The sequence below is a fragment of the Hippopotamus amphibius genome, chromosome 17 (genome assembly GCF_030028045.1).
Source record: "Hippopotamus amphibius kiboko isolate mHipAmp2 chromosome 17, mHipAmp2.hap2, whole genome shotgun sequence".
Taxonomy (NCBI): domain Eukaryota; kingdom Metazoa; phylum Chordata; class Mammalia; order Artiodactyla; family Hippopotamidae; genus Hippopotamus; species Hippopotamus amphibius.
Genome location: NC_080202.1, coordinates 57,943,581 through 57,969,896, shown reverse-complemented (window position 1 = coordinate 57,969,896; position 26,316 = coordinate 57,943,581). Strand labels below are relative to the sequence as shown.

Sequence of the window (26,316 nt, the reverse complement as noted above, 5' to 3'; positions counted from 1 at the left end):
GGATCTTAGGTCCCCAACTAAGGACTGATCCCGCGCCCCTTGCAATGGAAGTGCAGAGTCCTAACTGCTGGACCACCAGCAGTTAGGACTCTGCATTCCCCCCTTGCAAATGTTGATGGAGGCCCTACATGAGCAAGGCACCAAGGGGACACAGGGATGGACTGGGCACATGTCTTTCCCTCGAAGAGCTCACACCCTGGCTGGGGACATCAGACATACACAAACATTCCTCGGGCAGAAAACGAACTAGGTAAGAGATACGCACGCGCTTTGGGGCATAGAACAGCGGAGTGCTAGTCCAGCGGAGTTAAAATCAATGAGTTCTAATCCATTGGTCCCTTAGCCTTCATGAACCGCGGTTTTAAATCTATAACATGGAGGTGATATCTACCTTATTGAACTCCTAGGGTTGTCAAGATCAAGTATATAGAAAAGACACTTGGAAAATTGTGCCGTGCTACACAGAGGTAAAATTATTGGGTTCGCCAAAAACTTCGTGCGGGTTTCTCTGCGCCATCACCTGGAAAAACCCGATATTGGTCAAGACAAACTTTGTGGCCATCCCGATATTATGGGTGCTGCATTATTACACCTGCCAGTGTTTCTCTGAGTTTCTCAGCCTAGGATTCTGGGAGCCAGAGGGAGCCAGGGATCTGACTGCGGAGCTCAGGACAGCCAGCAAGGCTGACCTTAGGCCTGGAGCCCACCCCTCCCCCCTAGAGAAGGCTGACAGCACCCCTCAGGTCTTGGTCAATCAATTCATCATTCCACCCAACTTATTGTATGTACAGAGCACTCTCCTAGGGGCTGCAGGGAAGGCTAAGCATGAAATCTGAGTCCATTCCCCACTGAGCCTATCACAGAATCAGGGAGACCAGATATCTATGTATAAAATATAATTAACCATGCAAAGCAGTCCAAGATTGGCAAATTTGTGCTGGAGGGGAAGCTTTGGGAGAGCCGAGGGAGGAGGTCTATAGGGTGGGGTCACCAGCAAAAGCTTCTAGGAGAAGCAGAAGGCTTTAAAGGTGGATTGGTTCAAAGAGGCTGGGACGGGGCATCCTGGATTGAGAGTGGGGGACATTGTGAGTGAAGCCACAGGAAGGTCTGCCTGGTGGCCAGACTCAGAGCTGACCTCTCAGGCTGGAGTGGCCATTTCCCGTAGGGAAGAGGAGGGAGAGGAGGCTGTAGTCCAGACTGAATGCAGCCAGCAGGCTGGGTGCATGTAACCCCAACGGGAGGGTGCACCCTCCCTGAAATGTTCTCACAAGAGTGACGGGTGGGGGTTAGGGAGGGAGGAGGGGGAGATGCCTTCTGAGGAAGCAAACAGGGACTAAACACTGTGCTGTGTACACATTTCTTTTCTGTTTTTGGAAGGGGTGGGTGGGTAAGCTGAGGGCCTGAATCCCTGACCCTTGGCCTTGACCCTGGCTCCTAGATTCACTCAGTCTATCGATGGAGGTTCTCCAGATCCGCGCAGCTCAGAAAATGCAGCTCTCTCCTTCCACAGGAAGCTGGTTAGTGGCCACTGAGCCGTGGGCAGGGAAGGGGGGAGAGAGAGAGGCAGATTTTGTGGCTACCGTGGATGGGCTCAGCGTCAGGTGACACTCCAGCAGGTTCTGCCCAGGGCCCGCTTCCGGATACCTTTCAGAGGGATCAGCCGTGGGCATCGAGTTGTGGTGAACGAGCTGTTCATCTCTCCTGCTCCCTGGCCCCTGATTTCCTGCTTCTTAAAGGGGCCACCTAGGCACCAGTCTCCTCTCAAAATGCCAGGCAGTACCAGGCTGCTCCAGGCAGGCTGTCCTAGGAGCTGAAGAGAAGAGGAAGCTTGGCCAGACACCGCAGCCTGGGCAGTAACTAGTTAACACGGAGCCTGGGAGCAAGGAGAGGTCAAATGCAAAATCTGTTTACCAGCTGGCTGCAGGGCACCCAGCTGCCTAGCACAAGATTCCAGGCACCTACTCCAGGGAGCCAAGAGCCCCACCCTCAGCTCAGCGAGGGAATAGGCCCGCTCCCGGTGGGGGGCCAGGTGGCAAGACCAGGGGCACTCGACCCTCTAAAGGGGGAGAGCAGGCCTCCCAGTCCCCGGAGGAGGAAATGGCTCCTGAAAGAGATTCTGCACACTGAAACTGCAATCCAGGACTCCTGCTACCCAGGCAAAAGGAGAGTCCCTCCAGGGAGCAGAACTGACTTCAAGCACCCTTGGGGCCAGCTCCTCCAGTGCCCCAAGCAGGGGTGCCAAGACCCCCTACCCTGCACTCTAATGCGGGGCATTGGTGGCCCAGGGGAGGTGGTGTCTGTAGCAGGCACTGGGCTTCCTTGCTTCCCAGGAGGGCCTGCGGTGGGCCAGTGGGCAGGGCAGGTGCGGCTCTGTTTGTGTCCTGTTTGCAGTGGTCCCGCCTTCCCCAGTGTGACTGGGAAGGTCAGCAGGGGGCTGCCCTCCAGGGGCCGTGCCTCAGCTCTTGCTGCTATGGCTTGAACCATAGAATAAACGGATCTATCGAGTGTCAGGCTCTGTGCCAAATACTGGGGACAACAAAATGAGTGAGCCGTGTCCCTGCTCTTAAGAAGACAAGAATGGAGAAGACTAAGATACACCAGGATAAATGACAAGTAAACAAATGCACACTAGGCTGTGGGTAAACAGGGCAGCTCACAGCGGTTCACTCTGGGGAAGGAGAGGAAAGCTTGGCAGAGAAAGGGACACTGGAGCTGAGCTTTGAGGCAGGGCAGGTTTTTAAAAAACTTGGGTCAGACAGGGAAAGGGGGGGTGGAGGGGAGCAAGGTGGAGGAGGGGGAAGAGATAGCACAGGCGAGCCCAGAGGATGGCACCGCGAGGCTACTCTGATCCTGGTAAAACAGAACTGAAAGAATGTTGGAGAAGCAGCTGCTACAAGGATTTGGGTTAAAGACTGCTAGGAGAATTTTTTTGTTTGTTTGGTTGTTGGTTGTTTTGGTTTTTTTGGCCACAATGCCCCGCTTGTGGGATCTTAGTTCCCCGACCAGGGATCGAACCTGGGCCCTTGGCAGTAGAAGCTCGGTCCTAACCACTGGACTGCCAGGGAATTCCCCCTGCTAGGCCTTTTTAACCGGCAGGGCTAAGGCTCAGAGGGGATGGACCAGGAAAGGAGAGGCTGACCACTGAGCATCTACAAGTGCCAGGCTTGTGTGAGGAACTGTAGACATGGCTTCATTTGGATGTTACAGCAATGTGTGGGCGTGATGTGATCATGCCCACTTTACAGTAGAGGAAAGTGGGGCTCACAGAGGTGAAGTGACTTGTCCAGGTCATACAACTGGCAGGTGGCAAAATTCTACCCCACCCTGGGCCTCATCCGGTAGCTTAGACTCGTGCAGCTCCAAAAGGAATTGTTCCAATGAATGAAGGTAGTTTCAATCAGCCAGCGGCCAACAGGAACTCACGCACCATATTGGGAGGGAGGGACACAGACGCCAGCCCCCAAATCCATTATTCCAAGACCTCTCTGAACAGTGGGAGGGTGGTGTCCCTATGGGACCACTTCTCAAAATGTCATCTTGTGGTGAAGATGGGAGTCCATAAAGGCTTACGTGCCTGTGTGTTATTAAATTGGGCGAAGGGTATTTGGGGGCACAGATGAGCCTGTGGGTGCAGCCTTTGAAGCAACGGCACCTCCCTCTGAACTTCTCTTCTGGCCAATGGGTATGTCTAGCAGCACCCATGGCAGTCCGGCTCCCAGGGCTGGGGCTCTCAGGATTTCCACCTCCAGTGTTCCTGTCCTTGACTGGCCCTGGGGGACTAAAGCCAAGGGCACCAAGGATCCTGGAGTCTCAGGAGCCCCAGATCATCTGCCCCGAGGGCCTTGCTTTGTTCTGAAGGCAGATCCTGTTCCAGAGTGAGATGGGGTGGAGAGGGGGGGAGCAGCTGGTTCTCAGGACACTGCCCTACATTTCCACCGCTGTCGCCGCACAGGGCTGGCTAAGGGCAGGGCTCAGGCGCTGAGGTGTCCAGGACTGTTTCCAGACCACCACCAGTGGGTGGCCAGGCACCAGATACCCCCACCTTATCCCTGCCTGGGCCTGGAGCGAGGGGGGAGACTCGCCTCATGGGAGAGGTCTCTGGAGGGTTGAAGAGGTTCTCTGCAGATTGAGACAGATCCAGAATTCATCTGCGTTTGCCTGAGGTCACTTGTTTCCCAGTCCCTCCACTACCTCCCCCACCCCTTTCTTAGGCTCCTTGAACTGGCTTTAAACATATGTAATGAGGGACCCGCCCTTGCAAACTGGTTTTAGCATTGGTTGCTGACGTCATGAAAACTAGTCAGAGGCCAGAGTGACGGATCGGTTTCAGGTAGGTCTGACCTGCTGCTCCCCTTTTCAGGATCGTCCCCCACTGCCTGACCCTTACAAGGGTCTGCATGCGCTCACGTGGGGGTCCCTGAGACGTGGGGTGGGAGGTGGAGCTAGGAAGGAGACCTAAGGCGCAACTCTGCAGCAGAAATGCGCTCTTCCTTTTAATATTGAAAAGAACTGAAACAATTCAGTCTTCACCACCTCGTCCAGGCCGGCCGGCGAGGGCCAGGCCCAAGAGACATATAGGGTTCTAGAAAACCAGAGCCCCCACAGCCAGCCCAGGCCGGTAAGCAAACAATCCCTCCAGGAGTTCGAAAAGCTGGTGTGCGAGGGGAGGAGCCGGCCTGGGGTTTATCGCTCTGGCAGCTTCGGGTGATTCAGTGAATTTGACTTCTGGTTGTCATAGACGGAGGTACCCCTCCCTTTTCCCTGCGCCCTCCCCCACCTTCCTACCCCCCGACCAGCCGCCTCCCAACCCCCTCCTTCCCGACCCCCTCCCGGGCGCTCGGGGCAGAACCAACACTCCCAGCCGCCCGCCCCGCCGCCGGCAGGCTCCGACCGCGCGCTGCTGGCGCGCCCCCAGGCAACTCGGCGTCACGGGAACCAGCACCCCGGAGACCCGGCGCCCTGCCCTGCCTCCGCGTCCCCTGGGCCCCGGCCAGGCCCAACAACCACTCCCTCCTCGGTGCGCCGCGGCCCCTCCGGGCCTCCCGTGCTTGCCAACCAGGCCCCGCTGCGCAGCCCACCTCCCGCCGAGCCCGCGGCCCCGGGGGAAGGCAGCCGGAAAATCTCTTGTTTACTGCGCCGGGGCGATCCCAGGTTGGATTCGCTTCGCCGTTTCTGCAGTTCCCTCTCTGCTGATTCCTGGGGCCGGAGGCAAAAGGGTGGCAACCCGCAGATCCTGCCCGGGATAGGGAGTCAGGGTGGGGCACCGTGGGGGGGTGGGTACTCGAACTCGTGGAAAAGTCCCCGGGCGGCGGGAGGCGCAGGACTCTGCGCTCGGGCCGCTGTGTGCCGGAGCGCAGAGACCGCGGGGGCCGGGTTCAACACTGTACCTCCGGGAGTTGAACCGTGAAGGCTAATTAGGGCAGGTCCGAACAGGGAACGGGGACACAGGGAGGGGAGCGCGCTAAGGAGGACCGTGTCCACGGCGATCGCAGGAAACCGAGGCGCGGGGTAGTCGGACCCAGGGCGACTTCTGCCCACGGTCCCGAGTGGTTCTGGGCCCGGCTCACGGTGTTAGGGGCGCGCGCGGTGGCGTTCCCACGCACACTTGGCGACCCGGGCGCCGGGGAAGGATCGCGCGTGCAAGAAGTGGACACTCGGTGTGTGGTGTGTCCACGGGTGCAAGCTCGGGAAGGGCAGGGGGCGCAGAAGGCGTGACAAAGACAGACTTTGTGTCTGCGTGTGCGCCTCGCTCTAGTCCCGAGCGGCGAACTGTGCGCCGCGTGTGTCTCAGGGGAGAGCCAGGACGAAGGTGACAAAGACTAGGTGTCCGCCCCGGAGAGACGCACCAGGTGGCCCCCGCGCGTGTTTGGGTGCGCGTGCTCTGGAACAGGCGGAGCGAGAGAGCCCGCCCGCGCACTGTGTCGGGCTGAGCCCCAAACCGCTTTCGGGAGAGAAAGCCTGGTCCTGAAAGTGAGTGCGCGTGAGTGTGCGCGCGCCCGCGTGCGGGGGCGTGGCAGTAAACAGCAACAACCCACAAGCCAGCTTGGCCAGAAACTCCGATCTCCCTCCCCTGCCGTCTGGTCGGAGCCTGGAGGTGGGTCTGGGATGGGGTGGGGGAGGGCCGGCGGGGCTTTGTTACTGTGTAAGCGGATTGCACGTACCTGGAGCGCTGCGGGCGCCCGATAAGCGCCTGAATGGAGGTGATGTCACGGTGATGCAGGCGCCGACCCGCCCTCGCTGAGAGAAGGGAGCCGAGCCGCGGGGAGAGGCCAGCGCCAGAGCGAGCGGCGGAGGCAGCCGGCTCCGGGTGCCGGGGAGTGGCAGGCCCTGCGCCCCGATCTCTCTCCCGGGCCCCGCCACCCGAGGCCAGGGTTGGGCCTGGCCCCGCGCCCTTCGCCGAGTCCCTCCCACCCGCGCTCGCGCCCCGCCTGGAGTTGGCCCCAAACGCCGCGCCGGAGCTGGGCCGGCGGCGCGTCCCAGGTAAGGGCTGCTGCCTGCTCGCTCCTTCTTGCCCTCGGCCGCCGGGAGGAGTGGGGTCGGGTCGGGCTGGTGGGGAGTGGGCGAGGGTAGAGGCCCAGGGGTGGAGAACCAGGGGGCGGAGGACGCCGCTCCTACTTCTCTCGGTCGCAGAAACTTTCCAAACCCGAGCGGGCTGCGGACTGGGGGTGTGGGAAGCCCGGCGCCGCGGCTCGGAGTTGGCGGCGAGGGAGGACTCCACGATCGGGGTCTCCGGGGACCGGCCCCTCCGCTCTCGCAGCCTCTCTGCGCGACTCCGCCAAGTGACTTGTGTGCCGGCGGCTTCTCCGCTGCCAGCTACTGTGGATGGGGAGGGCAGGTTTCTGGGGCCAGAGGAAATGGGTAAGAGGCTGGCTCCCCTGCTCTTTCTGTTCCACCATCCAGGGGAGCGTGGGTGTGGACCCCGGTACCGGGGTGGGGAGGGCTCAGAATCTTCCTGCGGGAAGTTCGGTCAATCGTAGACCCTCTACTTTCGGCAACTTGGCTTCTAGATCCCGGTCCCTTTCCCCCGCTCCTCCCCCACCCCCCACCAGGTTTCCTGCGCCCTTGCCAGACGCGGAGGTGGCGCTGCCCCCCCTCCAGCCCCAGACCCACAGTTTTAAGCCCAGCAAATCCCAATCATTTAAAAACTCCATGCTCTTGGGACCTAAAGCTCAGAGACCAGAATATGTTGCAATAGGTTTTTGTGCTTCTGGAGGGTCCCCTCCCTGGGCCTTTATCTGTGGCTGGGGGATGGCGCGCGGCTGGGGGTGGGGCGCATTCCTGAGTGGCTTTCTAGAGCGGACCCTGGGGTTGAGGACTCCCGTGTTCCAGATGCTCAGGCAATTTGGGGCCAAATGTCCACCCTCGGTGTGAAGGTCTAATGCTGTGGTTCCGGGAAGCCCTCTACTTCCCCCCTTCACCCCGGCAACTTGGGCACCCCCTTACAGACACAGGCATCCCGGACCCCTCTTATTGGTTGGTTTAAACACCAGAGCCCCCTGAACTGAGGAGTAAGATGGCAGGACCTAACCTGGAGCAGAGCGGAGAGGAGGGAGGAGATGGATGGGAGGAGGGGAGGAGGTGGGAAGGCTGTCAGTGGGTCCATCCAACTCTCTTCACGGGCTGCTGAGTGGTGGCAGACGGGGGAGGAAGGAGGATGCTCTGTGGCTCTCCCTGGGCACCTCTGAGAGGGGCCTCTACGTGGTCATGGCACCCTTGAAGGTAACTAGCTGTGGGTCTGTATCATACTCTGTACCCTTGAAGGGGGGAGACAGACCAGGGCACGTTGTCCTTTTCAGGATGGTTCTCAGGCTTTTGTGTGGATGGTCAGGGAGTGAGGAAAGGGGAGGGGGCCTGGCTGCCTCATCCTTGCTGCGTGAAGCCCAGTCAGGGCTGGCTGGGCCTCTGAGCCCACCACTCTGCTGAGGCCTCTCTGAGTTCCCCTCCCCCCTCCCCAGGGAAAGAGGGAGGAAGGGGATTCTAAACGCGGATTGGGCTGACTCAGACCTGAGCTGGGGGCTGAGTGGCTGAGCCTAGGGAAAGGCTGATTTCAGAGGTGATTAAAAATATTTGTATAGCTGATTCCAGGGAGGTGAAGCAAAAGGGCCCCTTTGTCCAGAAAATAATCTGCAGCTGGGCTGGGTGGCAGCGGTGGTGTGGGGGAACTCATAGGGCGGAGGAGATCCCCCTCCTTGGTCCTACTGAGAACTTTTTTTTCTAATTAATTAATTAAGTAATTAATTAATTTGGCTGCGCTGGGTCTAGTTCCCTGACCAGGGATTGAACTCGTGCCCCCTGCATTGGGAGGGTGGAGTCTTAGCCAATGGACCACCAGGGAAGTCCCCCCTACTAAGAACCTGAAAGCAAAAGACATGACTCTAAAATGAAGAGGCAGGACTTGGATGGCGGAGAAATGGACACTGAGTGAATGATTTTCAAAGGACTGCTGTGTTCAGTGCAGGACTGGATATTGTGGGGGATATTAGGATAAAGAGGTCTTGTTCACGACCCTCAGACCTTACAGCCAGGTAGGGGAGAGGCACAGAAGGCTCAGAAGACAGCCTGAAAGTGCAGGCTCTAGGGACCCGCTGGCAGGAGAGTCTCGAGTTTCATCCAAGTCCTTTCCCCCTTGGGCACCATCTTCAAAGATGGCATCCCTTGGCTGGCTGAATCTGCATTCATAGGTGTTGACAGACCCTGGGCTAATAAGCTTCCTTCTCTTTAAGTCTCCTGCTGGCTTCCAGGGGTTGCTGGCCGAGGCAGTGGACCAGAACCAAGCCCAACTGGTCCCGTTTCCTCACTCGAGTTGGTGTCTTCACGTCTCCCCATTCACCCACATTGAAGTTCGCATGTTGGTGAGGCGAACAGGCTTAAAGAGTAAGATCCAGGGCCAACAGCAGAGTGAGAAGGAAATTGGGGTGAGGGCTGTGAAGCTCAGTGGCCCTGGCTCAAGTTCCTGTGAGGTGCTGGATTCCAGCAGGGTACAGGCAGGTATGGCTCTAAGAGCAAGACAGACTAAGAAGAGGAATTGACATAGTGATCGCAGGCTAAATGGGAGCTAGCTTGGTTTTGGGTAATGACATGGCCGTTACGAAATTTTGAACTTATAGCATGGGCTTAGCATCCTTTCCCCCACATCCAACCAGGCCTTAGACTTTATTTGGGAAAGGATCTCCATTAGGCCTTACCTTTGGCCTTGATCTTTAACTGGGGATGAATGTGTCCTCAACAAATCGATTGCCTATGCTTTCTTGCCAGACTCAAATCTTAAAGCGCAACCCTGGTTATGCCCTCATCGTGCAAAAACAGCCTTCAGTGGCTCGCCACTGCCTTTAGAACCATCCCCCAAACTCCTTCCCTGTAGCGTCTCTAATCTGTCACCAGCCAGCTGCAACCTCCCTTTACAAACTCAGTTCATCCTTGGCGAATTTGATTCGTAATTGTATAAAATGCTGTTGAAAGGTCTTCGCCACTCTGTCTTTTCTGACCCCCTCAGCTGGGAAGAGCTTCCTCCTCTGTGTTCCTGTAGCACTTTTCCCTCCCCAGAGGTAAATTCTTTTGTGTGACACTTACCTTATTCTTTGGGTAGTTTTCTTGTAGACCTACCTTTTGGACTGTTAGTTCATCTTTGTATTTTCCACTGTGTGTCTAGGAGAACCCTAGACGCACAGTAAATATTTGCTGATTTGGATTAATTGTCTGTTCTAAACTTGGCCCTGGAGGAGGGAGGTGGGATGAGCAGCTCTTGAAGATGTGCAGATTGCCAGAGGCTAAGTCTGAGGTACCATTCTCTGGCTTCAGTATCATTTCTCCAGCTTCACCCCAAGTTCTAGCTGCTTTGCTATGAGCCAGAAATACCGGGATGGGGTTGAGTGTTTAGGGTCCCTTAGCATGTTATCCATAAATTATCTCCTGGAGTGGTTCAATATTCCTTAGCCATTAGCCCGCTCCGATTCCTCTTTTCTCTTCCCAGCCCTGTAAATAAAGTACAGTTTGTGCTTTATTGATTTACGATTCCACAAAGTCCCCTGCAAGAGCTTAAGTCATGATGATGTAGGGGAAGCATGCTTTTGCATTGGAAGTGGAGAGAAACTAGCTGCTGTAGCATTTATTTAGGAAAACAATAGTAAATTCACGTAAGAGTGGTAATTTATTAAAAGTTAATGGTAGGTGTTGTTTGGGGAAAAGCAAGCTTAATTGACAGATGAGGTGGTAGCTGGGAAAGTCTGAGAGAACTAAAATATTTTCAGGGGCTCTGTAGGATATCTTAAAGGACTTTGAAAGTTGATCTTTATTATGTCGGTTTCACTTACTTTGTGAGTTTTACTTTCTCTGACTTAGTAGCAGTGTCCTTCCCTCTATCAATTATGGAGACAGTTCTGTTTGCCTGTTAGACATTAACTGTTTGCCTGGTGAAAACATTAAGGGGTTAGCAGTGTGCAAATCTACCCTCCACCTCCAAAAGCCAAGAAAGATGGTGTGGAGTTGCATCATGCCATTCCCCTCCCAGCCACTAGTGGTCACTATCAGCCCAGGAAAGCTTGGTTGCTGTCTTTCTGGAAAGTTCCTGGGTCCAAGAGGTGAGAGAGGAAGAGGCTGGGTTACAACTAGTTACTTGAACATAAGGGGTGATTTCAGTGTGGAGGACCTGCATTTCACAGAATTTTGGAATTTATGACTTGCTTTCTAGAGCATTTAAATTTTCCGTCCTCCAGGTAAATTTAAAGTCTTTGATTAGAAAACTCACTAATTTGATCCGTTTTTTAAAAAAATTTATTTATTTATTTATTGGCTGCGTTGGGTCTTCATTGCTGCGAGTGGACTTTCTCTAGTTGCGATGAGCGGAGGCTGCTCTTGGTTGAGGTGCACAGGCTTCTCAGTGCAGTGGCTTCTCCTGTTGCAGAGCTCGGGGTCCAGGCGCACGGGCTTCAGTAGTTGTGGCTCATGGGGGGCTTAGTTGTTCCGCGGCATGTGGGATCTTCCTGGACCAGGGATCGAACCCGTGACCTCTGTCCTGGCAGGCGGATTCTTAACAACTTACTGCACCACCAGGGAAGCCCACTGATTTGGTCTTTAATTTCTCTTAACCTGCCATACTCTTTACCTCCACTTCACACAGGGAAAGTCCAATTGGTATTGAGAGCAGGGGTTTGGTTTTCTTTGGTGCTGAGCTACAGCATTTGGTAAGGCTGCTGTCCGGGACTGGTCCAATGAGTAGCTGGAGTAGTAAGTTACCATCCTGGTGTGAATAAAAGACATCTTTCTTGCCTTCTTGCTACAGTGCCTCAACGTCTTCCATTATAGATTAATTCCTTTGGGTTTTGCTTTGCCCTTGCCTGGTTCTTGCTTTAAAATGTTAATGCCTCGTAAGAGGATTTTTGCATTGTCATTAAACTCCCCAGCTGGGAAATTCATTGATTTTATCCTCGAGACTAGCCAGTGAGCTTCCAAAGAATTTTGAACTTTGAAAAAAATTTTTTTAATTAATTAATTATTTATTTGGCTGCGTTGGGTCTTCCTGGCTACACGAAGGCTTTTTCTAGTTGTGGCGAGTGGGGGTTCCTCTTCGTTGTGGTGTGAAGGCTTCTCAGTGCGGTGGCACAGGCGCTAGGCACACAGGCTTAGTTACACCGCGGCATGTGGTTTCTTCCCGGACCGGGGATTGAACCCATGTCCCCTGCACTGGCAGGTGGATTCTTAACCACTGCACCACCAGGGAAGTCCCCAAAGAACTTTGGATTCTGAAGAGAAGTATTGGCACTAAAAGTGGGAAACGAAGGGCAGAAAAGGGCAGTGGTAGGGAGGCATCAGGGTTGATGATACAACTTTTCAATGATCTCTTCACTTTTTCTGGTTGCAGTTTGTACCTGTTACAGGTGCCTGTTAAATACTCTTTGAATGAATGAATGCAGGGCTGATTCCCCATGGAGTTAGGCATCACAGGGACAGAGTGGAGGGGCATGGGGTCTGGCCGTGAACTCTGGACGTCCCGGGGCAGAGAGGGACTGAGTGCTGAGTGAACGTGCTCACAGACCTCAGCCCCCACCCCACCTGAACGAGCTCAGGGAATGTTTGGGCCGGGGTATGATTGGGGGAGGGGGAAAGGCCTGAAAATTCAGTACAGTTTCCTCTTTTTCCATCACTGGGAACAGGGATGACAGTTGGGCTTCATCTCATTTGCCTCTCTGGTCAGTTGATATGAGTCTCAGGAGTTCTGTGTTAAGAAGGGTTCTGAAGCCCAGAGAGACAGATAGACTCAAGATCAATGTGTCCTGGTTCACGATGGGGAGAGTAGCACCTTGTGTGTCAGAGTCCGGCTTGGAGGACTGATTTTGCCTTTTCTCCCCTCGGTCTCCAGGGACCCAGCTGGGGCCTGGCCTGGGAGCCAGGATGGCCATGCACAAAGCGGTGCTGACGTGCCTTGGACTGCCTCTCTTCCTATTCCCAGGGGCCCAGGCCCAGAACCATGCCCCACCTGGCTGCGGCCCAGACCTCAACCCCCTCTATTACAACCTGTGTGACCGCTCGGGGGCTTGGGGCATCGTCTTGGAGGCTGTGGCGGGGGCGGGCATCGTCACCACGTTTGTCCTCACCATCATCCTCGTGGCCAGCCTCCCCTTCGTGCAGGACACTAAGAAGCGGAGCCTGCTGGGGACGCAGGTGTTCTTCCTGCTGGGCACCCTGGGCCTCTTCTGCCTCGTCTTCGCCTGCGTGGTGAAGCCCGACTTCTCCACCTGTGCCTCTCGGCGCTTCCTCTTTGGGGTCCTGTTCGCCATCTGCTTCTCTTGCCTGGTGGCCCACGTCTTTGCCCTCAACTTCCTGGTCCGGAAGAACCACGGGCCCCGGGGCTGGGTGATCTTCCTTGTGGCCCTGCTGCTGAGCCTGGTGGAGGTGATCATCAACACCGAGTGGCTGATCATTACGCTGGTTCGGGGCGGGGGCGGCGAGGCCGGCCCTCTGGGCAACAGCAGCACGGGCGGGGCCGCTGCCTCCCCGTGCTCCATCGCCAACATGGACTTCGTCATGGCGCTGATCTACGTCATGCTGCTGCTGCTCTGCGCCTTCACGGGGGCCTGGCCCGCCCTGTGCGGCCGCTTCAAGCGCTGGCGGAAGCACGGGGTCTTCGCGCTGCTCACCACGGCCACCTCCATCGCCATCTGGGTGGTGTGGATTGTCATGTACACCTACGGCAACCGGCAGCACCACAGCCCCACGTGGGATGACCCCACGCTGGCCATCGCCCTCGCCGCCAACGCCTGGGCCTTTGTCCTCTTCTACGTCATCCCTGAGGTCTCCCAGGTGACCAAGGCCAGCCCGGAGCAGAGCTATCAGGGGGACCTGTACCCCACCCGGGGCGTGGGCTACGAGACCATCCTGAAAGAGCAGAAGGGCCAGAGCATGTTTGTGGAAAACAAGGCATTTTCCATGGACGAGCCAGCCTCAGGTGGGTCATGGGACACCCTCCCCAGGTCCTCTTTTATTTATTTATTTTTTTAAAAAAGGTTTATTTATTTACTTACTTATATACTTATTTATTTTTGGCTGCGTTGGGTTTTCATTGCTGCGCACGGGCTTTCTCTAGGTGAGGCGAGTGGGGGCTACTCTTGGTTGCGGTGCGTGGGCTTCTCATTGCAGTGGCTTCTCTTGTTGCGGAACACGGGCTATAGGCCTGCAGGTTTCAGTAGTTGTGGCTCGTGGGCTCTAGAGCACAGGCTCAGTAGTTATGGCGCACAGGCTTAGTTGCTCCGTCGCATGTGGGGTCCTCCCAGAGCAGGGATCGAACCCATTTCCCCTGCATTGGCAGGCGGATTCTTAACCACTGCACCACCAGGGCAGTCCCAGGTCCCCTTTTATTTAAAAATTTTTTTTAATTTTAGGCCGCGCCACGCAGCTTGGAGAATCTTAGTTCCCCAATCAGGGATTGAACCCAGGCCACAGCAGTAAAAGCGCTGAGTCCTAACCACTGGACCACCAGGGAACTACCCCCAGGTCCCCTTTTATTCCAGGTGGTTTACTGCAGGACAGGGGGCTGGTCTTCTGAAAAAAATGGGAGGTTCCTGAGATTATCCAGAGTTCTCTGCCTGAAACTCCCTAAATTCCATTGTTTCCCTATGCTCAACGCAATTCATGAATATATTTTCATTGTAAAATTTTACACGTTACAGATAAAATCTCTCTCCACTGTCTCTCCAATTCTACCCCCTTCCTTCCCAGAACTGATCACTGTTAACTGACATTTTCCCACTAGGTGCTTCAGTTTCCTCATCTGTAAAATGGGGATAATAATAATGGTTCCTATTTCATAGGATTCTTTTGAGGATTCAATTAGTGCACCTTCCTGGCACTTGGAAAATACTCTAGAAGTATTAGCTATTAGTTCTCCATATTACTATTATTTTACTATGATTGTAATTATCCTTCCAGAGCTCGTTTTTCTATTATGTGTATATCTATAGCCTTAGTTTCCTTTAAAAGCCTTCTCAGTTAAAATTGTTTCATTTTCGTAAACGCGTGTGTGCCACGTGCTGACCTAAACAGCACCCACTCTCCCATAGCCCGCTTGTTCCCAAGCTTCTGCTCCAGCTCTTTGTTAATGGGATGGGGCACTCCTGGGGTGACAGCCAGCCCCAGAGCCTTGGTGGATGGAGCTGAGGGTGCCCCGGAGGTGGAAGCGGCAGGAAGGGGGAGAGAGGCCCCTGCAGCCTGTGCCAAGCGCCCCTCGGGAGCAGCTTGGCGGGGGGTGGGGGTGGGGGGGGTGGCCATTCTCCGGGAAACTTGGCCAGACGTGCTCCCAGCTCCCTAAGGAAGGAAGGAGCCTCTCTCTGGCATTTGTTCACTGTAAGGACCACTAGCATTTATCGAGCACGAACTGAGTGCCAGGCGCTGAGCCTTTCCGGACAGGCCCTGTGGCATGCGTCTTGCGTGCTTTCTTAGCCGGCTGGCTACAGCCCCTCCATCTCCCGTGACCCGGAAAGCCTGGACTCTGACCCTGGACTGTGCTGATCGAGGTGTTTGGGGGCTTCAGTGCTGGCCCTGGGGCTTCTGCCAGGGGTCAGGGTCAGAGGCAGGGGAGGTTCCAGGATCAGAACTCTCTGCCTTTTCTCTACAAGCTGAGATCCCTGTGATCCCTGCTTTGGGGAAAGGAATGATCCTTACCTTGCCAGGCACTGGTCTTTGACCCACCCACCGGGGTGACACGCAGAGCCTGGTGCCAAGTGGTGGGGGGGGGGGGGGCGGGGTGGGAGGCAGCTGCTGAGGCTCAAGGACAAAGGTTGGGAGGAGCCTTGGCTGCCCCCACCTTTGCTCTCACCCGTTGCCTGTTTGTCAGACCAGAGAGGTCTCAGCCTTTGTCCTCAAGGCAAACACTTCTGGGGCTGTGAGGGTTTTCTCCCTTTTATTTTATTTTATTTTTTCTAAATGGAAAAATCAATTGAGTGAGCCCAGCACTTAGGAAGCCCTATAAAGCTGTGGTCCCTTTACAGCCGCGGGGCCGGCAGCCGGCAGGAGACGGGCATCCGCTGCCCCGGCCCCCGCGGCTCAGCCGCTCCCCGGCCCCCAGAATCCATCAGCAGCTTTCCTCCGACGCAGCGCCCAGCCGCGGAGGCCCAATCAGGAAATCAGCACCCCCGAAGGCACAGGGAAGTGTTCCCGGAGCTGAAAATAGTTCTGGAAACTTGCCAAAGGGCCACAGGGCAGGATGTGCCTCCAGTCCCCCTGGTAGGGTTCTGGGTCCTGGGCAGTCAGCGCCCAGCTCTGCCCCATGAAGACTCTTGGGCGGTGGGGTCTCTGCTGTATGTACTGCGCCGCCTGGCAATTGGCCCGCAGCGGAGAGGCCAGAGCTGGAGGCTGGCCGTCTTGGAAGGCGGCCGAAGGTCCCTGTGCCCCTCTTGGCCTCTGGCCCCGGAGGGCGGATGGGGATGTGAAGGTTGCTGACGGGAGCATGTTTTTTTGGTGGGAAAGCCCAAGGGGGTGGGGGTGGGGAGGCCATTATCATGTTCTCTGCATCCAAACAAAGGGATGCTGGGCTGGGGGGTGGGGCACACCTACAGCTTCACCCCCAGGGCTGGCCTAGCCCCCTTTACCCTCTCCCTGCCCCCTGGGGAGCCTCGCTTGAGAGCAGGAAAGGGAGCTGAAAGCCCAGCCCTGGAACAGCTCCTGTGTTTCCTTACAGCTAAGAGACCGGTGTCACCGTATAGTGGCTACAACGGGCAGCTGCTGACCAGCGTGTACCAGCCCACCGAGATGGCCCTGATGCACAAAGGCCCGGTGAGTGGGGTCCCCGGGTCCCCGTGACTCTGCTGGGGTCGTGTGGCCAGTGCATGGTGGGTGCAGGCCTAGGGAGAAGGCAGGCTCTGCCCCTGATCCGTCAGGCTCAGCGAGCCCAGGACCCCAGCTCCTGATGGCCCTCTTCCTGGGGTTGACGTTCCCACTACCTTCAGCGGCACCTCGGCGGGACCTGCCTGCCTTGTGTCGTCGGGGCATCGCACACCCACTGAGGACAGATGCTCCGCACAGTCTCTCTCTGAGCTGGTGGGAACGGCCAGCTTTCCCCTAAGCAGCATAGGGAGGGACAAGGGGGCCTCAGCCGGGTAGGTGCCATTCCTGGTGGACAGAGGACCACAGGGCAGGTCTGGGCAGATATTTACTCCTCGCCCACAGCTGTCCCAAGAGGGCCTCCAGCTCCCTTCCCCCCACCAGCAGGCAGCAGCTCTCGACCTTACACCTCCCCTGGGTTCTGGAAACCAGATGCTCCATTAGCCAAGGGAGGGGGGTGGGGACAGGAAGCCAGTGGGTTAGAGTCTTACTCACTCCATATATGTTCGTCCTCCCCGCCTGGCTGGCAGTGGCTGCTGGGGAGAGGTCAGTGACCCCCCTTGGCAGGAGGCTGGGAACAGGAAGCAAGGGAGGTCAACCGGGTGGCGTTCTCATCCCCATCCCCCTCCTCGCCAGGAGCCCCCGGGGGCAGGGTGAAGCCAGTGTATCCCAAACTTCCAACCCCAGCCCCCTCCCCCTCCCCCTCCCGCAGCCTCAACCTGTGGCCGGGCCTGGGAGAGAGAGCAGGCTGTGGCCAGGAGCCAGGACGGGCAGAGGACTCTCTGAAGGGCATGAGCAGAGTCTGCCGGCCCCCAGCCACCCAGGGTGCCCCACCTGGCCCCCCCTCGCTACCTGTGTGCGTGGAGTCCTGCTCCTTCGGGAAGGATCTGAACTAACAGCTGTTTTATCTAACGGTGGCTCCAAAAACATGGTCCCTCGGCCCCCAGCATTCCCATCACCTGGGAACTTGCTAAAAAAGGCAAGGGCCAGTGGTGTGATGGAGCCGATCGATGGTTAGCGTCTCTTCAGTGACACCACCTCGATAACTTGGAGTTATCCAAGCCTCGCGGGGAGTAACCGCCCACAGAGACCTGGCGACACTACAGAGCAGGGTGTTAAACATTCACCAGCTCAGCACGGGGCGGGGCCCGCCAGGTGTGGCTGTGGCTTAGCAAACAGGCCGGCGATTCTGAGGCACAGTCAGGTTTGAGAACTGACGATCTGGATGTGCCGGGAGCTATACGGGGAGGGTGGGGGTGGAGATTGTAAGAGGCAGCTTGGGGCCCGGGAGCTGCAGGGGTCTGGTGGCAGCTCTTTGCCCAGGGATGAGGCGGGTGGGGCCCAGAGCTCACCTTCCCACCAGGGTGGGACCTGGGACCCATGCCTCAGCCTCACCCACACGGGGACAGAAAACCACTGCAGCTGTGGCCAGGATCCAGTTTTAAGTCTCCTTGGGTTTTAAGTCTCCAAAGTTCAAAAAACTCTCACACCCCAAACCATTCAGGTTTTAGGTCTCTAACTCAGCCTGCTGGATAAGAAACATGTGACACGCCTGGAGCCTGACAGAGTGGTGTCGGGCTCGGCACACCAGCCTTGATGCTTTTGGGGGATGTGGTGCCACTGCGGGGGTTCGCCTAAGAGTCTTGGAGGAAGGGAGCCTGGGAGCATAGCCGGGCAGGTCATAGAAGCTCTGTGGTTCACCCTCTGTTGGGTCCCCAAGGTTCAGGGAGCGGGACAGGGCTTGAGAGGAAGATCCTTCTGGAAAGAGCCATCCCCTGAGTGAAGCCCCAGGACCATTGGAGGTGACTGGGAGCCTCATTTCCATGCCCAGAGGCGGGGCTGTCTGCAGGGTGAGATAAGGGGCTGGAGGTCAGAGGTCAGCCCCGCCTTTCCAGACTAGGAGACATCCATCCCAGGCCTGGCTGGGGCGTGTGGGGGCGGGGGGTGGGGGGGGAGGGGTGGTCAGGGAGGGAGGGGGGAGCTGGCAGGCACAGCCCTGCAGGAAGCGGAGTGTTTGTGCATCCGCCCTGGTGGAACCCGGCTGTGAGACCGCCTGTTCTTCCTTCCAGTCCGAAGCTTACGACGTCATCCTCCCACGGGCCACCGCCAACAGCCAGGTGACGGGCAGTGCCAACTCCACCCTGCGGGCCGAAGACATCTATGCAGCCCAGAGCCACCAGGAGGCCACGCTGCCGAAGGAAGGCAAGAACTCTCAGGTCTTTAGAAACCCCTACGTGTGGGACTGAGTCGGCACCAGGAGGAGGCGGGCAGATCTGGGGGCCTGGCCCCGGGCGAGGGTCTTCCCCGGAGCCCGCGTCTCCCCCGCCCTCCTCGCTGGCTCAGGGCAGGTCGTGGGCCTCGGCCGGGGGGCCCTCCCCGTCCGCCAGTGTTCGGAGGGGCGTCCCGGTGCCCCCACGCACCCATCGTTTGTGGAGTCCAGGAGCCAGCTCCGGCTTCGTGTCAGGGTCACCTCCGGCGCCCACGCTCCAGCCAAACAGTGTTCTTCTCGGGGAGGCGGCCGGTCAGCACCTACGTCCTCTGGAGTCTTCGGAGAGATTCCTGCAACCTCGAGAGATGCCGCAGGGCTTCTGTCCTGGGTCCTGCTCCTCTGTGAGGAGCCAGGTGTCTAATAAACACCTTTCTGCTGTATGACCTGTTCCCCTGGGAGTGTCATGTCTGATGTGGGCTCCTGGTGTCTGATGATCTGCTCCTCCACCCTGGCCTGTGGGTGTTTCCTCTTTCTCCTCCTCCCTCCGAATCCAGCTCCCAGGAAAGCCGCTCTGGAGTTTCCCTTATGTGCAAGGAAGTAACTGACCTCTCTCCCCAGGGAAGTGTTCTTCACCTGAGCCTGGGTCTGTGTGCTGTGTGGTCGGAGTGGCCCTCTGGGTCCGGCTCCTGCCTCGGGTCTCGTCCAGCATCTGGGCTTGTCTGAGACCAGGCGGCTTTCCTCTGGGGCCCCCTCCGCTGGGATGGGGGGGTGGGCATGGAGCAGGGAAGGCTGGCCCAGCAGCAGGCAGTTCTGGGGAGGGTATTTGTAAGGGAAGATGGGCTGGCTTCAGTCCTTCTTGGCGGGAACGGGGGTGCACACCCGTCTTGCAGATCACACATGTGTGTGTGTGTGTATGTGTGTGTGGGTGGGTGGGTGGGTGGTAGGGGATGATTTGCAGAGGACCAGGACTTGTTTACAAAGGTGACAAGGGGCGGCCCAGGTTCTGGTTGGTTTCACTCCTGGGCAGGAATTTAAATACCCATTTGCTCAGTGCTTTATGGTAAAACCTTTCCACAGCAGCCCATTTTAATCCTGGGGGCCGCCCCTGAAAGGTGGGTAGGGCAGTAAGTACTTTCTCTCCCTTTTCCAGAGTCAAAATGCCAGAACCAGACCGTTTTAGGGTTAGACAGGGCCTTGGGGGTACGTGATCAATGTAGCTGACCTGCCCCCTCAGGTAAGCAGACTGACTCAGAGAGGCCACAGAGCCTCTAGAAGGAGCCATGCTGGGCCCGGCCAGGCTTTCTCAAGACTCTTGAGATGTCGCGGGTCCCAGTGGCCTGGGTTCAGACAACCAGTGGTGTCCTGACCCTTGGACACCGGTTCAGGGCTTTGCAAGGGGGTTGCCAAGTCAGCCCCTCCCATGCTTGAGAATGTTTCTCCCCAGCTATTTTCTGATACCGGTTGTAGGGAAAACATGTTTCTGTTGGAAGGGAGAGAGAGGCTGCTGGAAGAAAAAAAAAAATCAAACTTCTCCTTCTATGTCAGATAGTAGCAGCCCCCCTGGGGACTCAAACACGTTTTTTAGTTGTTCTTTCTTTAGTTGTTCAAACACTTGTTCTTTCTGGTTACTTTAGGCTCAGTCCCCGAAAAATAGTACAAGACGGTAGACGCCCTCTTCCCTGGACCGCTAGTCACTCTGATGTCCTCATTCCTCTGTGTCCAGGCTGGACAGGGCCCTTGTCATTGGAGCTGGGGGTGCCTGGAGGCCACCAACCTGGAGCAGTGGAGTTGGGGCCCTGAGAAACCCTAAGAAATGTGGCTGGGGCTCTAGGGCCCCCTCATTCCTGCCCAGCCCAGCCTCCTGGTCCCCAAGTGACTTGAGATCACAGGAGCGGTCTGCAGACACCCAGCCTCCCTCTGGACGCCCTCCCCCCCCATGTCCCCCTGCTGTGGTTCTCCAGATGGCCGTCCTTCCTGGCCATCTTTCGGTGTCCAGCCTCAGCCTGTCTCGCTCTGCTCCAAAGCTAAACCAAACCATGGCGAAGCGGGCCTTTGCCCTTTTCACCAGGACCTCCTGCCACCACCCGGACCGTGGAAGGCCGCTGAGCTGGGCCTGGACAGATCGCGCCTCTCTTCCTGGCCTGTGGTCCTGGATCTGAGCCCCACTGCATCACCATCGACACCTGCAGTGAACTGGGTTCCATCAAGACAAGGGGGCGGTGGGGGGGGGGGGGGCTGCATTCCCAGGGATAAATGAGAGTCCTGGGCCAGATGGACTGGGGTCTAGGCCTCTCCCAGGACTGAGACCTGTGGGACTTGGGGTGGCCCCTTAGGTGGTGTCCAGGACTGAAGATTGTGCCACATCCTGATGGGCAGATGGCTAGGTTTCTACCTCACCTTGGGCACCTCAGCAGTGCTGGTGCTGCCGTCCTCATCCAGACACGCTCCGGTGGGTCCTGACGGCCACCAAGGGAAGTGGGAGCATCCTTGGGACCTGCGTGATGCTGGCCCCAATGACACAGATGTGCTCCCAGCTCCAGGCTCGTGGGAACGAGATCTCTGTAGTGTCTCCTTGGTTTCCTTCTGCCCTCGGGTACCAGAGCTGGCTCATCCAGGAGGCCCGTGCCAGGTGTGTCCCGGAGCTCACCTCTGTGTGCTGAGTCGAGGGACGATGACCCCGTGGGCAGTCCCACAGCCCTCCAGTGCCGCCCTCCTGCCCCCCAGCACCTGTGCCTTTGTCACTGGAGTATTTCTCCAGGGCGAAGTTGGGTGAACAGGCCCTACAGAGGGTAGGGCTGTACCCCCGACTGTGACGACCCCCTCCCCATCCACTGATCCTTGTACTGGGCTTTTCATTCCATGAATGGAGTATTACTCTGATGGAAGGGAACGGGGGAGCTCTGTGCACCTCAGACTCCTGGTGATCTAGGTGAGCGGCCCCAAATCCCTCACAGTGAATAAAGGCTCTGTCTTGCTTTTCGAGCGGATAGTCTCACGTGTGAGTCCTGGCAGTGCCCAGCGGCCTTAGGGAGCAGCCTGCAGTGAATGTGGGTTTGTTCAGAACCTGAGGCCCCTGGCAGCCTGCGGGTGAGGCCCCAGGAGGGATGGGCTCCTGAAAGATACGGGCCTGCCCAGATTCAAGAATACCCCCCCGTGGCCCTGCTTCCTCCAGTCTGGGGCCAAGTGAAGAAGACAGAAGTGGTCCAGCTGCATCACAAGCCTTGAATGGAAAGAACCAGAACAGGCCAGAACCTGTTGCAGGTGACATCAGGCCGACACCTTGGTAAACTGCACACCCACTTCAGTCAAACCGTGTAGCTCGGGGCAGAGTAGTTTGGACTTCATCGCTGCTCAGGATTAAACGACATTATTCTCTGTTTGTGAGGAATTAATACCATGGAATCCCTGTGTGTTCCTTAAGAATTTTTTCTGGAATTTATTAATATATATTTTTAGGGACTTCCCTGGCGGTCCAGAGGTTAAGACTCTGCGCTTTCACTGCAGGGGGTGCGGGGTCGATCCCTGGTCAGGGAACTCGGGGAACTAAGGTCCCACGTGCCACACGGTGTGGCCAAAGAATAGGGGAAAAAAAGGATATTTTAATTCGACTCCTTGCCTTCTAGACCAAGAAAGGCTGTTTGATTCCAACTAAATTTTTTCTTGGTTGGGGATTTATTCTAAGGGGAAACCAGGCCTCCCAAACCTGCCAAGCCCAAGGTCACTGTCTCCCCACCCTCTCTCCCCCCCAAACACAAGGTCTGGTGATTGTAGGGACGGGGCAAGAGAGGGGCCTCACCTCATTCACAACCCTGCTGCTGCCTGGTGTGCTGGTGGGGGTGGGGGAGCATCGCTGGGTAAACTGGGCTCATGGGAAGGCGGCTGAAGCCGGGGATGATCAGTCCCTCCCTGGAGCCAGGGCCACACCCAGCATTCAGTGTACACATGTGGTTCAGGGAACCTCACAGTTCCTGTAAGAGCAAGAAACAGGTTAAGCGACTTGCCCGTGGTCACGCGGCCAGGAAGGGTCCATCAGCCCTCCAGTCCATTCTCACTAAGTCTAGCAGTTCTAGCCCCATGGGGACCTGCGGTACTCAGGTGCAGGTGCGAGTGACCAGATTTCTTTCCTGTCTGCCCTCCGCACTCTGGGCCCTCCCGGAAGCGGCAGCCCCCACTCACAGCAGTCACATGAATTATTTAGCATCTGCACCAGCCGGGTGATGCTCTGACCTCATCCTCCTCGGGCTCAGGGCGAGGCTCTGACTTCAGTCTCCTTGAGGAAAGGCTGCCGATGGGCGGAGGCTGGGGCGCTGGGTCCCTCTGGGATGTGGGTGGCAGAGAGGGGCACCAGTAGCCTCAGGGAAGGGGGTGGGGGCCAGAGGCCAACTGCCCTTGTAGCAGGAGGCAACTGCAGAGGAGAGAACGCGCCCCAGGAATCAACGTGCCCACGGGGTCAGATCCGAGCTCTCACTAACTTTGTGACTCTGGGCAGCTCTCTGGACTCTCCCTTGGTTTCCTCACCTGTAAAATGGAGGTACTAACACTGGGAGTTTCTTATTTAGTGTTGGGCTCCTCAAGGTTGCTCCATAGAAGTCATGGCCAAGGTTAAGCATCCAGGAGCTAGCTGTCTCATGTTTCCTGCCTGGACAGGCTGCTCTCCAGGCCAGATTTCACCGCCTTCATCTTCCTGGAGGTGGCACATCTTCTCTTTCCTCTGCTGTCACTCACGGGTGCCCAGTGGGCGGGACAGCAGGTTGCTGGGGTTGGAGGGAGACACCAAGGAGAGGAACAGACCCTTGGCAGGGCCCTGACTGGCAGGTGTTGGCAACTAAGGTGTTAAGACGGTCACCTGGGCTCAAGAAGTCAAGCAGCCAGGTCGGGGACTTCCCTGGTGGTCTGCTGGGTAAGACCATGCTCCCAATGCAGGGGGTTCGGGTTAGATCCCTGGTCTGGGAACTAGATCCCGCAAGCATGCCGCAACTAAGACCCAGCGCAGACAAAATAAAAGAAAGCCAGGTTGAGGAGATAGGATTGAACTGCTTTCAGTTGGTAAGCAAATGTTTATTAAGCACCGGCTCTGGGGACCAAGCAAGATCTGATCCCTGCCTGCTGGCGGCTCACAGCCTAACTCCTCCACCAGGACTGACCCAGGGGCTGAAGTGTGCGTGGCAATGGTGGGTCCCACCCCGGATCCGTGCTGGCATTAGGCAGGCAGATCACACTTCCACCAGCCACCCCCTTCCTGCCCGCCCCCCCGCCCCCGCCAAGCGTCACCTCTGCTGTCAACAGGGCTCCGGGTGGGACCCGGATCTTACTAGCTCCCCAAACTTGGGCAGCTCCCCTGACCCTGCCTGGGTTTCCTCATTTGTAAAATAGACCCCCCCAGCCTCCAGCTCTGCCTAAGCCCTAGTTTGGGGACCCCCAGCAGTTGATTGAGAAGGGCCCCCAAACCATAGGGCTGTGCTGAGGGTGACCCCAGGGGCAGCGACTCAAGGTCTGGAGGAGAACTCGGCGGACGCAAGGCCACCACCGCCTGGCCGTGTCTGGAGCAGAGGCACCGGGTGCGGGTGGTCCGGGTGGCGTGGGAGGAGCCCCAAATCCCAGCCGGCTCTCTGGTCCCTTCCCCCGCCTCTCCGGCCCTGCCCTGAGCAGTGGGGGGCGGGGGGAAGCAGGCTCCAGAACCCCGCAGACGCCCCAGCGGCTCCCACGCACCTGGGGTGGAGGGAGGTGGGGGTGGGGACCGAGCCTCGGGAGCTTCGACGTCACTCTCCAGCGGGGACCCGCCCCCCGGCCCCCAGCCAACCCGGGGCCGCCTCCCGCTCCCCACCCCCAGCCCCGCCCCGACACCCCTGCAACCCGATTCCCGCCGCCGGGCAGCCGTCCCGGACCGGCTGTCTCCACTTGTGTCGTCGTCTGGGCTGCTGGGGCTGGCGGGTCCTGTCCCTTCTCCACCTTCAGGGCCCGGCCCGGCCAAGACCCGGTCCCTCCACTCAGCCTCCCCTCTGGGGAGATTTTTACTGTCCCCTCCCAGGCTGCGAGCTAACAGCATTCATCCTTGTACCTCTGGGCTCCGCGCAAAGGGGGCTGGAGCTGGAGGTACACCCCCACCCCCCTGCCCGGCTCCTGTCCAGGACTCTGACTTTGCTGGGCTTCCCCTCCCCGAGCTGGTTTACAGGAGCCTCAGGCCAGCCTGGGACTAGGACCCCCAGCCTGAAGACATTAGGCAGCACATGACCAGCCAGCTCCTCTCGCGGTGCAAACCTCTGCTCAGCTCCTCTCCTGGGGCAGGTGCTGAGCACAGGGCCCTGGGATCGGGGATGCGGGAGACTCAGGTGTTTTTCTGTCACTAGCAGTCAGTGTAGTTGCGGCACCAGAAAGGCTAGCTCCAGGTTCAGAGAGGCGAGCTGGGGGAGGTCACCAAGGGACTGTCAGGACTGAGGGTCAAGGGAGCATCCTGGTCAGCAGGGGCTTAGCTGTGGACCCCAATCCTTGGGGCCCACCAGGTGTGGCAGGACTCAGCCTCTGGTCTCTTTCCATGGGGGGGGCAAAACAATAGGGCAACCTCTTACACATGTGTACACACGCATGCACACACGTAGGGGTAGAGAGTAGGGGAATGGGGCTTTTGTGTGGCAAAAATTGTATCAGTCCCGGCTGGGGAAGATTCTGTTCAGCCTCTTAACCTTCGGCCCATTCGAGGCTGGTCATCACAGCCCCCCCACCCTCTCTGCCCACAGGTAGAGGGCAGAGAAGGTGGGGGCGGAGCTGTTGGCACGCCCTCCCCCACGCCGTATGCAAAGTAGAATTTTCCAAGGATCCAAGCCAGGCCAGAAGAGGGGAGGTTTCACTAGTCCCTTCTTTCCCCATGTTCATATTTAACTGTATTTTTATAAAGCGACAAAAGACAGCATAACGGGTTAAAGAGGAGGGGGTGGGTCCCTGGGACCAGGCAGATGAGGGATAGGAAGACTTTTCACTGTTTTTTCTCACTCCCCTCCTCTTTCCCTCCTTTCTTCCTTCCTCTCATTCTTTCCTTCTCCACAAAAACAAATTACATATTTTGGGGACTCCCCTCAGGGTCCAGTGGTTAAGACTCTGCCTTTCCAATGCAGGGGACGTGGGTTCAATCCCCGGTCAGGGAACTAAGATCCCATATGCTCACAGCACAGCAAAAAAAAAAAAAAACCATTACATAAAAAAAAAAATTGGTCTGGGACTTCCCTGGTGGCTCAGTGGTTAAGAATCCACCTGCCAATGCAGGGGACACGGGTTCAGTCCCTGGTCCAGGAAGATCCCACATGCCTTGGAGCAACTAAGCCCGTGAGTCACAACTACTGAAGCCCGTGTGCCTAGAGCCCGTGCTCTGCAACAAAGAGTAGCCCCCGCTTGCCTCAACTAGAGAAGGCCTGCACACAGCAACGAAGACCCAATGCAGCCTATAAATAAATAAATAAATAAATAAATAGATTATAAAAAATGGATCTGAAACAAAGAAAAAGTGCCCCAAAGTGAACTCACCCTGTAGCAGCCCCCTTCCCATGGGCCTGCGTGGTCACCGCCCTGTCCTTCGCGGAGGCCAGCCAGACCCAGGGATTCTCGGCCGCACTCCTCACTCCTCATCCCCCCCAAAAGATGGGCAGCTCTCACTCTGCCTAGTTTTTCCAGTACATTCTCCCCTGGGGAGGCTTTTGAGGAGGCTGAGGAGGGGACCTGGGGAAGGCAGAGCGTGTTGATTGCGTGTAGGGGCATGGGACCCCCACGCCAGCCCCACTCCCACCTTGCTAAGCAATTGCAATTCT

General features: G+C 57.3%; 1 protein-coding gene across 2 annotated transcripts; it reads left to right on the top strand.

The window, feature by feature from the left end:
• The first annotated feature begins 4,293 nt into the window (after positions 1-4,293).
• Positions 4,294-18,961, top strand: GPRC5C (G protein-coupled receptor class C group 5 member C). 2 transcript variants are annotated; one of them, XM_057716609.1, is made up of 5 exons: positions 6,053-6,094; positions 6,221-6,480; positions 12,356-13,441; positions 16,169-16,263; positions 18,381-18,961. In XM_057716609.1, exons 3-5 carry the CDS (start codon positions 12,388-12,390, stop codon positions 18,555-18,557), a joined length of 1,326 nt encoding a protein of 441 aa, XP_057572592.1. In that variant the 5' UTR covers positions 6,053-6,094; positions 6,221-6,480; positions 12,356-12,387; the 3' UTR covers positions 18,558-18,961. The 2 variants fall into 2 exon arrangements, with proteins under 2 accessions (XP_057572593.1, XP_057572592.1); XM_057716610.1 differs by lacking the exons at positions 6,053-6,094; positions 6,221-6,480 and adding an exon at positions 4,294-4,330.
• The last annotated feature ends 7,355 nt before the right edge of the window (positions 18,962-26,316 follow it).